The sequence below is a fragment of the Gallinula chloropus genome, assembly GCF_964237585.1.
Source record: "Gallinula chloropus genome assembly, chromosome: 1".
Taxonomy (NCBI): domain Eukaryota; kingdom Metazoa; phylum Chordata; class Aves; order Gruiformes; family Rallidae; genus Gallinula; species Gallinula chloropus.
Genome location: NC_140085.1, coordinates 7,148,650 through 7,164,920, shown reverse-complemented (window position 1 = coordinate 7,164,920; position 16,271 = coordinate 7,148,650). Strand labels below are relative to the sequence as shown.

The following is a 16,271-nucleotide window of genomic DNA, read 5'->3' as shown; positions in this document are numbered from 1 at the left end:
CCTTCACTTCTGTATCACCACAAGGCATCCTGGACAGACCACTTGTATATGTGCATCTTGGTGCTTGTGATTGTGTAGGTATGAGACAGGCAACACAAGCAAACTTGGGTTTATTTCAGAGCAAAACAAATCACCTTCCTTCCTGTAAATTCTGGATCAGAGCTTTGCTATACCACTGGTGTAACATTTCCTTGTTAGAAGAATTTATGCAGAATGATTCAGTCTTGTTAAGGACAAGTGTGCATCAGTCCTGTGCTATTTAAATTCCTGTTCATCTGTAACGATTCTGTGGCAGACTACACCAAAAATGAACCAAAACTACAGAATAGTATTTAGCCTGAAATTAATCCCCTCGATTCAAGCACCCCTACGTGCACTAGATGTCGAAGCTACTGTTACAGCCAGAAGAGAATAGTCAATTCATCCAGGAGTGTTATTCAGCTAAATTTACCCTAGAGCTGCCTAAAATACTTGCTGTAGCACAATCTGCCTGTCCTCTAGCTGTCACAGGTCTCCCCATGCACCCACCAGCTCTTTGCATGCTGCAGATACCCCAGCTGCTCTGTGCTTCACTTGAAATGCTTTATATTTAGATTTTTGAACCAGAGTAACAGACCTATAGGTTTACTAAACTACACTGAACACAATATGAGCTCAGACACCTTGTACACCTATGGACATGTTCTGACCTCCCGGAGGCATATAACATCCACCTGTAGTCACATGTCATCGACATAATATACTCAACTGCCCTTGCATTCAATCAGCAAGCTTGACGCAATCTACTCCTGAAGATAAGAGAGTTACTTACAAAACAGTCTTTAAGTGAAGTTTTTGAATTAGCAATTAGAATTAAAAATATTCCCATTGTAATATTAAGCATGCTGTGTCATCAGGCTTTCAAATCCAGCAGGAAGAGAAATGTGGCATGCCACATTTTAAATTACATAAAGAAGAAAATATTAATTCCAGAAATGAGGTGTGATAAGAAAGACCTGCCTTCAGATTCAGCTGATAAAGAATCAGAGAAACTCCTAAGAACTTCACCTAATAATCTGATCTTCAAGAAAATCCTTACCTATAAGCTTGTTTTCCTTGACAAAGCATCTGAATTCTGCACCAGGGATGAGTTCACACCATTTGCGAAGAACAAGCTATACAGGAAAAACAAATGAAAAGGATTATTTCAGAAACATAAGTTTTTGTCAACAGGTATACTCTCTACTTTGCTCTAATGCAAGATGACGTCTTACGTTATTTCTGATACAAGAGAACAAAACAATCTTGACCAGCAGTCTAGTTAATCATCTTAGCAAATTGAAAGCAATTAGACAATATCAAATTCATAGCAACTGAGGACTTTTTTGGCTGCAAGGCACCATTTTAAAGGTCTAGCCCAAACTAGAAAGGTTCAGACTGGAAGTGTTCAAGGCCAGGTTGGGGGTTGGAACTAGGTGATCTCTCAGGTTCCTTCCAACCCAAACTATTCTCTTATTCTATGACCGGATGTAAGAAGAAACTTTCACTGTGAGGACTGTCAAGCATTGAAACAGCTTCCTCACAGAGGTGCAGCCTCCATCCACTGAGGTTTTCAGCCTAGATATGCTAAAATCCCAAGCAACCCAATTTATCTCATTGCTTACTCAGTTCTGAGCATGTGAACAGACTAAAGACCTCCCAAGACCCCTCCTCACCTTAATTATCTTCTGTTCTGCCACTCTGTACAGCATTTGTAACTGTGAAACAACTTCAAAGCTACATTAATGATAAAGCATGGGGGGGGGAAAAAGGCAAAAAAAGCAGCCCATGCTGTACAACACAACAAATCTGTCATGGAATTGGCAGAAAGTTGCTCCCTAGTGAAAAGAGCTGATGAGCAAAATTAAATTTAACCAAATCAACCTCTATTCTGGTATACACCCAAGCAGAGTTCTGTGACGCCTTTGAAGGCGCAAACCAGTTAAAATAAGGACATGAGATAGAAATAGTAACCAAACTACTACAGTCAATTGGACAGACTGCCTGGTAATTAAAGCAAATCTCCGTCACTTTCTCAAGCTTCTGCATTTCCTAAGCTGGAGGATTCAGATGGAGCCTTTATTTTGGGGCCCTCAATTACTGCTCATGGGTACTGGAAACTCCAAAAACCTATCAACTGCAGCAAAAAAAAACCCTCAGTGCTCAACGATGACATTCCTAACTGTAGTGTGGACATAGAACTCTGTTTCAACTTTCAGATGTATTTTTAAAGCACTTGAAAAAACCACAGGGTTCATTGACTTTTCTAAAGCCCCTTAAGCCCACAGGATGATGACAAATGCTATATTTACATAAAAATTATTAAGAGACATGATACTATCATAAAGCAACAGCACCACAGGAAGAGTTTAAAGCATTGTTAATATCTACATTGGCATGTTACCATTTTAATCTGGTAATGAGCATATGCAAAAAGATCAGTTCAGGATCTACAGCTAGCTTCTCTCTTAGTAACCACAGCTGGGATAGTCCCAAGAGGCACAGACACTATCATGATCTTCAGCTATTGTACTTGTCCTTCCTGGCTACACCTGACAGACATGAGAGAAAACGGCAAGGAAGCTTCGAAAGTCTGAACTTGAGCTCATCTCTGATCTGTAATTAAGTTTCCTTATGCCCTGGAGCACTTAACCAGGCTTCCCCACACTGCCCAAGCAATACAATTAAAGAGAACAAATTTAATGGGCACATACCCAAGCACAAACGGCAGCCCTCGCCTGTGAGCGATTCATTTAGATTACCTAGAAATCATGCTAAGTCTTACCTCATAGCCCAGGGATGGATCAGGGGAATCATCAGTACAGTGAATAAATCTGGAAAAGCAAGGCACAGGAATCAAGATCTGCTTTTACATTTAAGATTCACAGTTGGACTCGACGATCTTACAGTTGGACTCAATCTCAAAGGTCTTTTCCAACCTAGTGATTCTGTGATTTTGGCCATAATGAGAAAAATAACCCCAACTTGTGAACCCCAAAAGATACTGTTATATTATTTCTGATATACCAAACACATTCAACAGATCAGTAACAAAGCTCCTTTTCACACCTGGGGGCAGGGGGGAATTCTCTTTTCACCTAGTACAATTTGGAAGCACTTCAATTTGGACAGGAATGTGGCTGAAATGTGTTCTTACTTGACACTTCTGCCCAACATCCTTGTCTCCAAGGAACTGGTTACAAGGGCAGGGAGGGACCAGGACACAGGGGAAGCTAAGAGGGGAGATTTTGGTTAGATATGAGGAAGAAATTCTTCCCTGTGAGGGTGGTGAGGCCCTGCCACAGGGTGCCCAGAGAAGCTGTGGCTGCCCCTGGATCCCTGGCAGGGTTCAAGGCCAGCCTGGATGGGGCTTTGGGCACCCTGGGCTAGCAGAGGGCATCCCTGCCCATGGCAGAGGGTTGGAGCCAGATGGGCTTCGAGGTCCCTCTGAACCCAAACCAGCCTGGGGTTCACCACTTAGGGTTTTTTGTTTGAATCAGCAGTGCTGCTCCTTTCCTCTTTATTACGTTGGCATAACTAGATTCTCAAAGAACCAGATGAACCTGAATAACCCAATCTAGTTTCATTGCAGCATGTTTCCTCTAGTACTTTTAATGTTTAACTTCCTAAACCACACAACAGAGACACATCATCATGCCTTAGAGCAGTTCATTTCCATGAATAAGGGATGCAAATCAGAGTGGTGATGTTTCCACAGCATAGCGTTTTTCTAAAGCAAAAGCCTTAAGAAATACTCTTACAGATCTCTTGAGAGTGGGAATAAACAAAACTATTTCCATAACTGCAAGCAGACGTCAAGGTTTTGTCCCTTGTGAGTAGCTGACTCTCTGTACCACCTTTCAGGAACAATCAAGAACAGAGGTAGTTACACTGGAGCCAACTTCTATGCACCTTTTTGTGCTTTTACCGCAAAGCCTGCAATAAATTCTGTAAGTTTCAAAAGGAATTGGGAAAAGAAAATACATTTTCCTTCCAAGTGTACTCCCTGACCTTATTGGCAACAAACTACTGCAATGCACAGAACTGTGTTAAAGGTCACTGCTGAGCAATAGTCTTAAATGGCAACGTTTATACCATCTCCCTTTGGCTCTGAACTTAGGAAAGCAATCCAGAAATCTAACATCTCTAATATAAGCATTGTTTATAAGATATGGCTGCCCAGCCTTCAGTTTGGAGCGAAAAGCTATTGTAAGAGTTCATTCAGCATGCAGCCAGCAGAAATAAATTTCACACACTTTAGTTTAGACTAACATCCACTACACACAGCAAAGAAGGGCGATAGCAGGCATGCTTTTCAAAAGTACTGTAGTCAAACAGATCACATACATCTGTAAGCCTATGTAAACAGATAACATCCTTCAACTACAGTTTATATTCCCTGCAATTTAAGATCTGTCAAGGCAATAGAAACAAATTCGTGACAGCTTGCGGTTTTGCTAGACTCAAAATTCCTCCCTTACTAGCACACATGCCTACCACACTCAGGAACCAGCCCCCAACCAAAACCAATCACAACTATACATAAAAAAAAGCCAGCTGAAGTCCAGCATGTGTAGTTTTACAGCCCTGCACACTAGGACTTGTATTGCCCCTCATGGATTTCCATAGCTGAGATCGGGGTACCCAGATTCTGCTTCATCCCAGTAACATGCTGTCTTTAATCCTAAAGCTGGATTTTCTTGACTGCTGGAAATCAAAATTACCCCCTGGTCAACCCTCAAATATTTTGGGTGAAATCTGTGTGGGGAAAGACACTTTCCTTGCAAGTCAGAAAAGGAAATCCTTGGGTGCCATCCCAAGGCTCACAGACTGCTCAGGTATTGCTGCCAAATCAAGCAAACAGACAAAATTCTGAATATAGACAAAACCACTGCAAGACATGGTAATGTTATTTATCAAAATAGAACCTCAGTGACACAGGACTGAGTACAAACGGTGAAAAAAAAGAAGAATGCCATGAAAGGCCAACACTCAGGTTTTTGTAGTCTTTTTCCTTCTAAATACTATCATGATTTTTTTGTCAAAAGGACATTATCACCACCCCTTTTTAATGGGTAAATTTTGGGCAATTCTGTAGTTTTCACCAACTTAATGCAGCATTAGTTGTTCAGACCCAGCTGAACTACTCTATTACACAAGGCCTTTTGATCCTAAGAGGCAGAAGGCTGAGTGGGGTTTCTTTAACCCTCATCCTACTCAGGTTTGGAGGTATTTGAAAGAGCAATCAGAGGAGACTTCAGGAAACCAAATTTGGGAGCTATCCAGGCTTCCTCTTCTGAAGCCTTCGAAAACTGTCATTTTGAATACTACTAAGGGTGAAGGAATTAAACTCTACAGCTTATAAACTGGTGCTGTGGTCAACAACTTGTTTAGATATTTATGCTTAGATGTGAAGAACAGAAAGAGCAAGGTCTCCTTATATGTAGCAGCTGCACGTTAATCTCCAGATGCATATGCTGGACAACAGGACACAGGACATGAAGCCATTATGTGGTTCAGTTTTCAAAACTGAGAAAAGCAATTTAAGAAAGTATGTAAGACCTCCAGTAACTATCCTGCTAAGAGAGCTGTGAACTCATTTGCAAGTCACTGAGATTATTCTGTAGATAATGAACTATTATGAATATAATGAGATTGTAAAAGTTATTCCGTACCTGTCAGCTCTCCTGCTATCATCTCAGAGTTTATTTTAAAACCTCTATAATTAAAAAAAGAGAGAAACTTCTAACAGCCTTTGAATTGCATCTTTATTTCCTGAATATTGAACCTTGCTGGAACATTGAGGACTAAGAGAAATAGGAAATTAATGCACCATTCAAAAAGGGATCTTGTACTACAGTGTAAATTGCTAGGAAAAAGGGGATATGAGTAAAACCTGTAGAAAAAAAAATAATCAAAGGCTTCATTTTCCACATCCTCTCCTGTGGAAGTATCTACCTCAAAACAGACTATACTAAATCAAAACCTAACAGCTACTGTGCCAAAGTCACATCTTCATAAGGCAACACTGCCTCCTATGATCTGTTAGGAGAACAAACACTCCTCCACACCTCAGAAAGATGTAATTTCTATATAATTTGCAATTCAATATTTATAAAAATTAAGTCTAACAACAAAAATATAACCCCAATCTAGCTTAAAACCAAAAAGGATAGAAATATCTGCTAGGTTTTGAAGTCAAACAATGTGCTTCAGAGCCTGACAGACTAAACCTCACTCCAGAACAGACTTTCTTAATTGCTCTCAGAAACGGGCACTTAAATTTTAACTAAGCCCTCTTATAAACACTTAAGTTTTAATTATTTTTTTTTATAAATTCAACTCCCCTTGTGTTCTTTTGTATCCAGCACATTAATACATTTGGAAACTTTTTCTTGGCCCAGTGGGAGGTGCTTCACCTGCTCTGTTAATCAAGCAGATATTCCTTACTTAAGACACCCGGCACAGGTGGCCCCTTCCCTGTTTCCTGGGTTTAGGAAGGGCTGAATGGCTACTTTTAGACTCTTTACTTGACCTGTCTAGACAGCTTCACAAAGAGTTTTCAGAAATGAACTTCTGGAAGTAACAGGACCATAGCACCAGCTGATCCAGTAATATACTGAGTCAGTTTACAGTGTTTAAGTGCACAACAGAAAACAGCTATTCTCACAGGGGACTCACGCTGCACCTCTGTTGTTGCTTTTGAACAATGTTGAACCTACAGGACTTCTGATTTCATCTCTAGGGTTGTGATTATTAAATATCTGGAAAAATAAGAACATTTTGGAATTCATAATCCCAATTATAGCATTTGCACATTTAAAACATCCAGTATTCCCCTGTAGAACAGGAACAATCTCCAAAACTGACAAACTTTCCAATGTTTACTTATGAGCATGACATAGAACAAGCAGCTTATAACTGAAAGAGCATTATCATTATCAATAGAACTACTGCTAATATTTATACCAGTCTCAAGGTGATCAATCAAGGCATGAGGAAGAGTGGCTGGAAAGCTGCCTGGCAGAAAAGGACCTGGGGGTGTTGGTCAACAGCTAGCTGAATATGAGCCAGCAGTGTGGCCAAGGCAGCCCGCAGCATCCTGGCTTGTATCAAGAACAGTACAGCCAGCAGGACCAGGGCAGTGATTGTGCCCTTGTACTCAGCACTGGTGTGGCTGCATCTCAGGTGTTGGTTTCAGGTTTGGGCTCCTCACTGCAAGAAGGACACTGAGATGTTGGAGCCTGTCCAGAGAAGGGCAATGAAGCTGGTGAAGAGTTTGGAGCACGAGCACTGTGAGGAGCAGCTGAGGGAACTGGGGTTGTTTAGCCTGGAGAAGAGGCTGAAGGGGGACCTCATTGCTCCACAACTACCTAAAAGGATATTGGTCTCTTCTCCCAAGTAATTAGCAAAATGACGAGAGGAAATGGTCTCAAGTTGCATGACAGGAAGTTTAGGTTGGATCTCGGGAAAAAATTCTTTACTGGAAGAGTGGTCAGGCACTGGAACAGGCTGCCCAGAGAGGTGGTGGAGTCACTGTCCCTGGAGGTGTTCAAAAAACATGTAGATGTGGCACTCCAGGACATAGTTCAGTTGACATGGTGGCATTGGACAGATGGTTGGACTTAATGATCTTAGAGGATTTTCCAGCCTTAAAGACACCATGATTATTTGTCTTAACAAAACATAGTCCATACGCTCTAACAATAAGGAAGAAAACTGTTCTAAACCAATACCCTCAACAGGGCTTTAAAAGGATTTTTAATCACTAAACATAAATCCTAATTAGAAAGGTGGGTTTTTTTATCACTTATCCACCACACTAAGCTTTTGAAAGCCTACATTAAAACCTGAAAAGTTAAGGATGTCATGATGCACAAGTCTTTTGTGAACTCAGCTAAGTAAAATGCAATGCTTGCTTTGAAGCAGAAACAACATTGACTACATTAATGACTGCATTGCTCTGAAGGTCTTCGTTAATTTATACAAAGTTAACAAGGAGGAAAGTTAACTCATTATTCTGAGCTTTTCAACCAAAGAAAGCGTCAACATCATGAAAGAATCCAAACATTTCACACAGTCAAAGCTTATCTAGTTGTGCTCAGTGTATCTGCATTAATGCTGTATTTTTCATGGTCTGTTTTGAAGTATGACATAGTTGAAGTTTTCTCTGAACTTGTGACAGCTGAGAATTACAGCAAGGGCAGTTCCCTGACCTGGACAACACATGGATCGATATCAGATAGGAAATGGAAGACAAAGAGACAAAGAGAGTGGTTTGCCTTAAGTCCCAAATTACTGACAAAGCTGGATTAAGAAATAAATACACAAACTGAAAAGTCTTTTCCATATTATGACCTGTGGATTTTTAAGTTAATACAGTTGAACAGGAAAAAAAAAAAACCCAAACAAAACTGAAAGGGTACACAACATTCCAGCTGTTACTTACACAGGGCAATAAACGTTTAGACCATACTGAGTATGGTCTGAAAAAAGCAGAAATATCTATCCCTTCTCCCTCTTCTGACTAGCCCTTCCAGGGGATTTGAATGTATTATGTATCCAATTTTCATTTGTTCAGCACTTCAAGTTCTTATGCCAGCTACGTTTTTAATTTCTGCTTGCTAAGGACTAGGGAACTGGCAGCTAATCAATAGTATAATTAAGGAAGACCACCATTCTGATTCAGCAATAATGATTTCACCATTTGGCTGGGGACATTTTGTACAATTAACTTTTGCAATTCAGAAATACCATACACAGACTGGACAAGAAGACATGTTTTAATCAACTCTAAAATATTCATAAAATATAAATAGAGACCAAAGTGATTTTACATATTACACATGTTCCCCTAGTCTTAAGTACAACTTCCATTCAAATTCATGGAAACTGCAAGGCTGCACTGCCCATGTTAACTCTACCAGAGCTATAAAGCCTGTTCTGGCAAAAAAAAACCCCTCCAGAACCTGAAATTATACTAATATTGGATTAGGGAAGGGAAAGAAAAAGAACACTTCTCAAATGAAGCGTCACCTTAACCTTCTGATTAGGTCACAATCCCACAATCCTGTCACAAGGATGGCTTACTTACCCCTAGCAGCTGATCTGCACTATCTAGTGGTGTGTGTGGTCTTATCACACTGGAAAAGGAGTCTAAATGGACCAAACTACTGCAATTTCAGGTGCTGCCTTTCTGCTAAGGGTTATTCTCCCACAGCAGCATCAATAGAAGAGAGCGTGCCTGCTACAGGCTGCTCAGCCACTACTGTACTTAGTCTGGTGTGAACTTAAGGTGAAATGACTGATGGTTCAAGTTAACACCCACACTGTGAAATCTCACAACACAAGAGCTAGAATGCATTCACTGCCTCTACAACTAAATCAGTGCTGTCTGCCAAGGGCAAGGTGAATAGCTGAGGCACTAACTTTACCTGCTACGAGATAGAACCTGACAGAAAATGCTTTTTCTGTCTCTGCAAAGGTTGTCACACTAACTCATTCTACCATACAAATGGCATAAACTAAGAGCACAAGCACACACAGAGTTGCCACACCTTTTACACCAAATGGTGCTTGCTAAACACTTGATTGTGTCCCAAGCTCTTTAGAAATTGGTTAACCAAACAAGGAGCTCAGAGTACTTTTTGCTGAATGTCATCATGTATGAGGATAGTTAGAAAAATCCTATTATTTAATATTCACAAAGGGCTTGAACTGTAGATACACTTTGTATCTTTTCAGACCCACAAGTCCTGAAAGCAGTTACAATAAAGGACACAAATTTTGATGCTCAACCCTTCAAGCAAATCATTCTCAAGACACCTGGCAAAGTTACCTAGCCCCCCATTAGGGGAAATGATGAAAAAACACTCCTTGGTAAGGCACTAAAGTCTCTTGAGAATTACTCTTCACTCAACTCTGAAATGTAAACTGTAAGTTTCTCATTTCCCTTATTCCTTTCATAGATTCATAGAATGGTCTGGGTTGGAAGGGACCCCAAGGATCACAGAGTTCCAAACCCCCTGCCACAGGCAGGGACACCAACCTCCAAGCTTTCATTCTCTCTGATTCCAGAATCATAAATTCTCAGTGCTCACAATTGTTTCCTAAGTCCAACATACCTTTCAAACTGTCTTCTCACTTAAACACCTTCTCCCCTCCACCTCAAAATACTGTAAGGTAGGCATAATGTAAAACCTAGCATCAGAATTGGACTGACAGCACTGCTAGCACTCCATAAATGCAGAGATAAGGATGAGGTTGTTGCTGCCTGTAATTTTTTTCAGGTACCAACAAATTAGGGGAAAAGAGCATTATTAGAGTTGCAGGAATAAAAAGAGAAGGCAGTTACACAGCATAAATGCAACCAATTTCACATTTTAGACCAGACAATCCTTAATGGGTCATAAGCTACTTAACAGAACTATTATGCTTGTTAACCCTCTCTAAAACACCGAGAACACGGGCTGTGCCTTGATTTAATCTCCTAAATATTGCAGTAATGTAAGTATGTATTGAATAATGACTGGAAAATGATCTCTCAGACACCAAGCCATGGCTTGCCCTTTTCTTTGAAATTCCTCTCTTTTGGAAAAAAAAAATATTAATAATAGTAACAGTAACACTTGATTGCAATAATTTTATTTTCTTTTGAAAAAAGGCTGCAGTACCTGCATCTGATTTTAGAAATGCATAACAGGAATCAGATACAGGTATCACAGGAGGAAACTATTCCTATCAAGTACTCTCTTCATGTGAGCAGGAGCAGACAAAACCCCAAGCACATCACATCTGTAGTTTTATCCATAACTATTATCCCTAGTCACAGTTCCTGGGGTGCATCTGTTCACGAGCTACAAGAACATGGAGTCACAAGCAGCTCTAGGAGTAAGTTAGCAGAAGTCTCAGGCATCTTCCATGCAGCCACACAAATTTCAACAGCTTTAAGATTTGAAATGCACATGGTGAAGTCATGCTGGGATACCACAAGAATTGGCAACAATACGGTAGGCAGCAAGCCAAGAGGGTCGAGAAGGCAAAAAAAAGGCAAGATTAAAACATCACTTTGTGATGTAAACTCAGTAAAAAGTTTTGCATGCACTACTTAAATGTGTATTCTTGGTTTACTCTTCATTCATTTTCACAAAATGAAAAGAATTAAGTATAAGAATAAAATGGAGGCTGCTCCTCTCTTGTTGACTGACACTAGGTAAACAATCTGTTTTCCTACAAAAGACTCACTCAGGGTAAGTATCAATGAAGATAATTTGTCTCACAATTCTCTGCACTAAATTGGACCCAGCATTTACTTTTTGCACAGTGTAGGGAGACAAAGAAGGAGGAAAGGCATGGTGGGGGGAAAGCATCAAACAACTTATTACTGTACCTAAAACTTCCGTTACTATACCTAAATAACTTTTTAGCATGAATATGTGTTTTTATACCAGATAGTTATCACTACTTTAAAGAGTAGGATCTTTCAAAAGATCCCAAAAAGTTATCCTCAGAGGGTTAGGGGCTTTTTTGACTGGATATAGATAAGATGGTCTCCTAGAAAGGTACTTACGGCTGAGTGAGGTCACGAGTAATGAAATCTGAACTCTTGAAGAGGAGGAAGATGTCACTGAGATTTTTGCATTTCAGAGAACTGTTCATTGCTATCCAATAGGCATCCTAAACAAAAAAAGGAGATTATCCAAAAATGAACCTTTTCTAGCTACAGATCTATCAGCACTAAATATGATGCAGCATTTGAAATACATGCAGAAAGGTATTTTTGGATTTTGAGGAAAGCTTCATCAGCTGTTACATGAGACACAATACTTACTGCTTTCCTTAACAATAGTTGGCTGAAAGCAGAGCAGATCCATTTAAAAACTAAATTTTTGCCTTACTGCTTCCAGGCACTTTCCTGAAAAGCTTGAATACAAGTTTCCCATAATAATATGATATAAAAACATTTGGATGCACCCATCCTTAGCGTACACATGGAGTACCTAAAAACTACTAAACAAAAGTTTGTTGGGATTTTGTTTGGTTTTGTTTTTAATGTGAGGCTTTTAATCTTTATCCCAGGCAAATTTTTCAACTAAAAACAGAGGAGCATGTGACCATCATACTGTTACCTATGACAGGGATACAGAGTTTTATGTAAGCATGACAATGCCGTGTTGCATCACTCTCACCAAACAGTGCACCATCTAGCTGTAATCCACCAGAGCAATTTGCAGTATCAGACTTTACTAATATCTTGACTAAATCTCCTTCCCTTACCAGAACTACTAGTCTCTTCTTCTTTCCAATGCATTAAGATAAAACAAACAGAAATCCTGTTACAGGCTTTGAGACCCAGCATTCTTACCCTTGGAGCACTCCAGTTAAGTTTAGGAAAAACACTACCACCCAAGGAGCTTATTGCTTCTTGAACTTTGGCTGTAAACTCTGGAAATTCTGGTGCCTGAACAAAGAGCAACAACAAAAAAATCAATTTCAATACATTTAATAGTGAAGCATAGCCACCTTCTAAACACCATTAGAAACACATACTGTAGAAGAAATAAACATGTCCTGAAATCAGGAACCAGGAACACCACAAAAATAACATACTTGTAGAAATAGATCACTTAAGAATCAACTCCAACATTCTTTCAAACAGAGAAAATTGAAAATATGTTTCCAGTTCTCACTCTCATTGCCAACAAGACTCCATGAATTTCAGGAGAAAACCTGAAACTTACTAACATTCATCATGAAAAACTCAGCAGCCCACAAAGGTGCAAGTCAAAGAAACAGACCTTAAACAAATACCTGCTGCTTTATACCTGATGGCAAATTATTGTATACAAATAAGATACATGAAGATTTAAAAATAAACTTTCAAAATTAGTTTGTTTAGAATTAAGCCTCTCCTTAAAAACACCTCACACACAAATGTTGAAGGTTTCTGTCAAAGTATTATAAGACAGAAAGAGATCAGTTCTGATTTGCAATAGCTCTCTAGCTGCATTTAGGAATACAATAAGAGCAAAGTAAACAAAACAATGTATAGAGTGACAGCTCTTCATTTAAGCTTTAGTTTTACAAAGTATTGTTATAGCAATCCTTTAATCAGCTCAAAAGTAGGACTCAAATTAGCTCCTTAATAATGTATTGTATTAAAATAGAGGACACTCTACAAAGGTATGGGCTGGACTAGAAAACTTTCCCTTGCAAAGAACACTGTCAATGCTGTAAACATAAGATAGGGGTAATATTACATATACATATGTACACACACACATATATTTTTCTATATTTATATATATGCATGCTATAAGATCCACTCTGAATTTGATGCAATAGAAGAAAAAAGCCATATTGATGACCTTAAAATAATATGAAAGCCTTTCAGGCATATGTCAAAGATTTTTCATGTGATAGGATTTGTAGCAAAAAGCACATAAGTACATTATTTCTGCCTGAGTTATTTTAAACTCAACTCAAAGGTATCTTCTAGGCTAAATCTAATTGATGTCTCTAAAACAACAAAGTTCTCACAGCAACAAAAGTGATCAAAACCAGTTCATACACTTTGGCATCTCCTTCCTGCAGCTCCCCTCAAATGCAAACACTTAAACCCCTCACATTTTAGCACAGTGACCTAGACTGAACTTCAAACACCCCAAGTCTTTCCTTAGTACATAACATAATCTCCATGGGAAACTACACTTGAAAAACTGAAAAAAACACTCCTCTTGCTTTACTTTTTAGATCTTCAGTCAATTCCAGAAATTGTTCCTGCAAGAAGTAAAACTCTTCATTCACTGCACTCTGATCCAACCTCCTCTTGCTAACAGAAGTCCAGAGTCCTGCGATAGGTGTAATACCAGCACGCACTAAGCCTCCCTGGGAAACTGTTACCAGCAAGTCATTTGATAAGACACATGAAGAAGTAACACAGGAGGACAGCTCTAAGGCTGCCTAAACAAGCTAAATCCCAACATTTCCTAAAGTCTGAATGCTTTGCAACCATCAATACTAATGTATTTTTTAAAACAGCTTTCTATAATCCTATATTCTAATTGTTCTTCTGAATATAGAAGGGGCAATGGAAACAAGTTCCACCTGACAACTCAGGTGGGACATCAAATCCAAATAATCACAACTGCAGCCCACCTCACTGCTCCCTGGAGCCAAGAAACCAATGGAGAATTATAACCTGGGATTTATCATTAGTAAAATACAAACACCCCAGGCTGACAGCAACTGTAGAACAGCAGTCTCCAGCCTGTCCCACTACTCTTTACACATTATGTTCTCCAGTGTCTGTCAAGCTTTCACACTGCTGCTCTCATCTCTTGCTGTAACTCCAGGTGCAGCTCCCTGCCCTTCTGCATTCTATACAGGCTGTTCCTTCACTCTTTTCATCACTGTCTTATTGATAGTAGGCAACAGAAGACTGTTACCATTCACTTGCTAGCCTCAGAGCAGCCCCTAGTTTTCAGGTGGAGAAAACATACTGGCCTTGGGTGGAGTCTTCAGAGCAATCACCTACCAAATTTACAAGGTGATAAAGAGCATGCTGTGAAATTCTACTCTGAGTTTCTCTCTTTGACCAAACATAGGTGTGTTTTTGTAGGAACTAGCCATGGGCACAAACCCATGTACATTATTAACTATTTTCAAAGTGCCAGGAGTGGCAAAAGACAAAGCCTATCTGAACAAGGACTACCTTGGAGGCCAAAACATCCCTCTTCTTCCTCTACCCCTGCTTTTATTGCTAAGCATGATGTTACATGGTATGAAATAGCCCTTAAGACATTTTGGGTAAGCCATCCTGGCCCTGTCCCCACTCCTTCTCTTGCCTACCCCTAGCTTTGTTGCTGGAGGGGCAGGGGCAGAGGGGAAATAGAGAGCCTTGAGGCTATGCAAGCACTGCTCAGCAACAGCCGAAAGTTAACTCCATCCCAACCAGCCCCAGAAAGGCATTAGCTGTAACGATGCAGTCTGTATAGAGTACACACTTTATAGAGTACACACTTCTTGCCCAGCTGAGCTGAAATCACTCAGCCTATACCCTCCGGATGAGTATCATACCCCTTGACTATGTGTTTCCTTGCTGTGTTGTACACTGTACCAAAACTTGATTCAAAAGTGTGATATTATTTCTTCAGCAATATTAAATGAACTTTGCAAAAGATGGGTATCAAAATCCTCGTTCTGAATAATTTACCATCCGAGGCATCTCTTTATCAAAGCTTAGATATTCGAACTGAAGCTATTAAGAGTGTGCAAATTTGGCATGTATTAGTTTTAAAATCCATGCTATAAATTCTGTGGTAGCAACACAGAGCAGTGGCTGTTTATACTGCACCTAATCCAATGTGAGCAGTCCCACACTATGTTGAGCATTAGGCATCTGATAGTAGTATCAGCACTGACAGACAAGTAGCCAGAGTATATTTACTTTGACAATGACAGGGCAACAGCAAGTTTCAAAAAAAGATGTAAAAAGACCCCCAAAAACCAAACCCCAAAACCAAGGAACCCTGGTTCACATCCATCATGATCCTGATTGTAAGCCAGGTACAGTGCAAGGAGAGCACAGACAGGAAAAGGGGAAAACCATGATGATAGAAATTTACTAAGGAGGAAATAATGGCAAAGGTGTAAGAGAAGAGCTGCGAAAATCGAGCTGCAGGGGCTTCATTTCTTCTGCATCCAGTCTGATTAAGTAATTGGGAGATATTCAAAGTGGTGAAAATGCAAGTGCTATATTTAGAGCCATACTTCAGTTCATTTCCTATAGTCTAACAAGTGTGTGATTGTTGAGGATGAAGTAAAGGGTTTTATTTTTAGTTAAATAAAGTTAAGCCAGCAAAACTTTTTTAAAGTTAAAGTTACAGAAACCTACACTGCCACTCATCTAAATGGTCTTCATTCTATGAGGTTCAATCAGTCTCAGTGCCAGGTCCTGTGCTTGGGTCACAACCACCCCGTGCACCACTGGTTTTGGGAAAGCTGCCCAGCAGAAAAGGACCTGGGGGTGTTGCTTGACAGCCAGCTGGACATGAGACAACAGTGTGCCCAGTTGGTCAAGAAGGCCAACAGCATCCTGGCTTGTGTGGCCAGAGGGATCAAGGCAGTGATTGTGCCCCTGTACTCAACACTGGTGAGGCCACACCTCAAGTTCTGTGTTCAGGTTTGGGCCCCTCACTGCAAGAACACTGAGATGCTGGAGTATGTCTAGAGAAGGGCAACGAAGCTGGTGA

At 40.0% G+C, this 16,271-nt stretch overlaps 1 protein-coding gene across 1 annotated transcript in view; it reads right to left on the bottom strand.

The window, feature by feature from the left end:
• Nucleotides 1-16,271, bottom strand: part of CDC123 (cell division cycle 123) — a gene marked incomplete at its 5' end in the record, with an annotated part of 35,768 nt that overhangs the window by 15,335 nt on the left and 4,162 nt on the right. The window contains 4 exons of the mRNA XM_084267619.1: nt 1,079-1,154; nt 2,804-2,852; nt 11,588-11,694; nt 12,383-12,478. Coding sequence (XP_084123745.1) covers nt 1,079-1,154; nt 2,804-2,852; nt 11,588-11,694; nt 12,383-12,478 — 328 coding nt within the window. The remainder of the gene's footprint in view (nt 1-1,078; nt 1,155-2,803; nt 2,853-11,587; nt 11,695-12,382; nt 12,479-16,271) is intronic.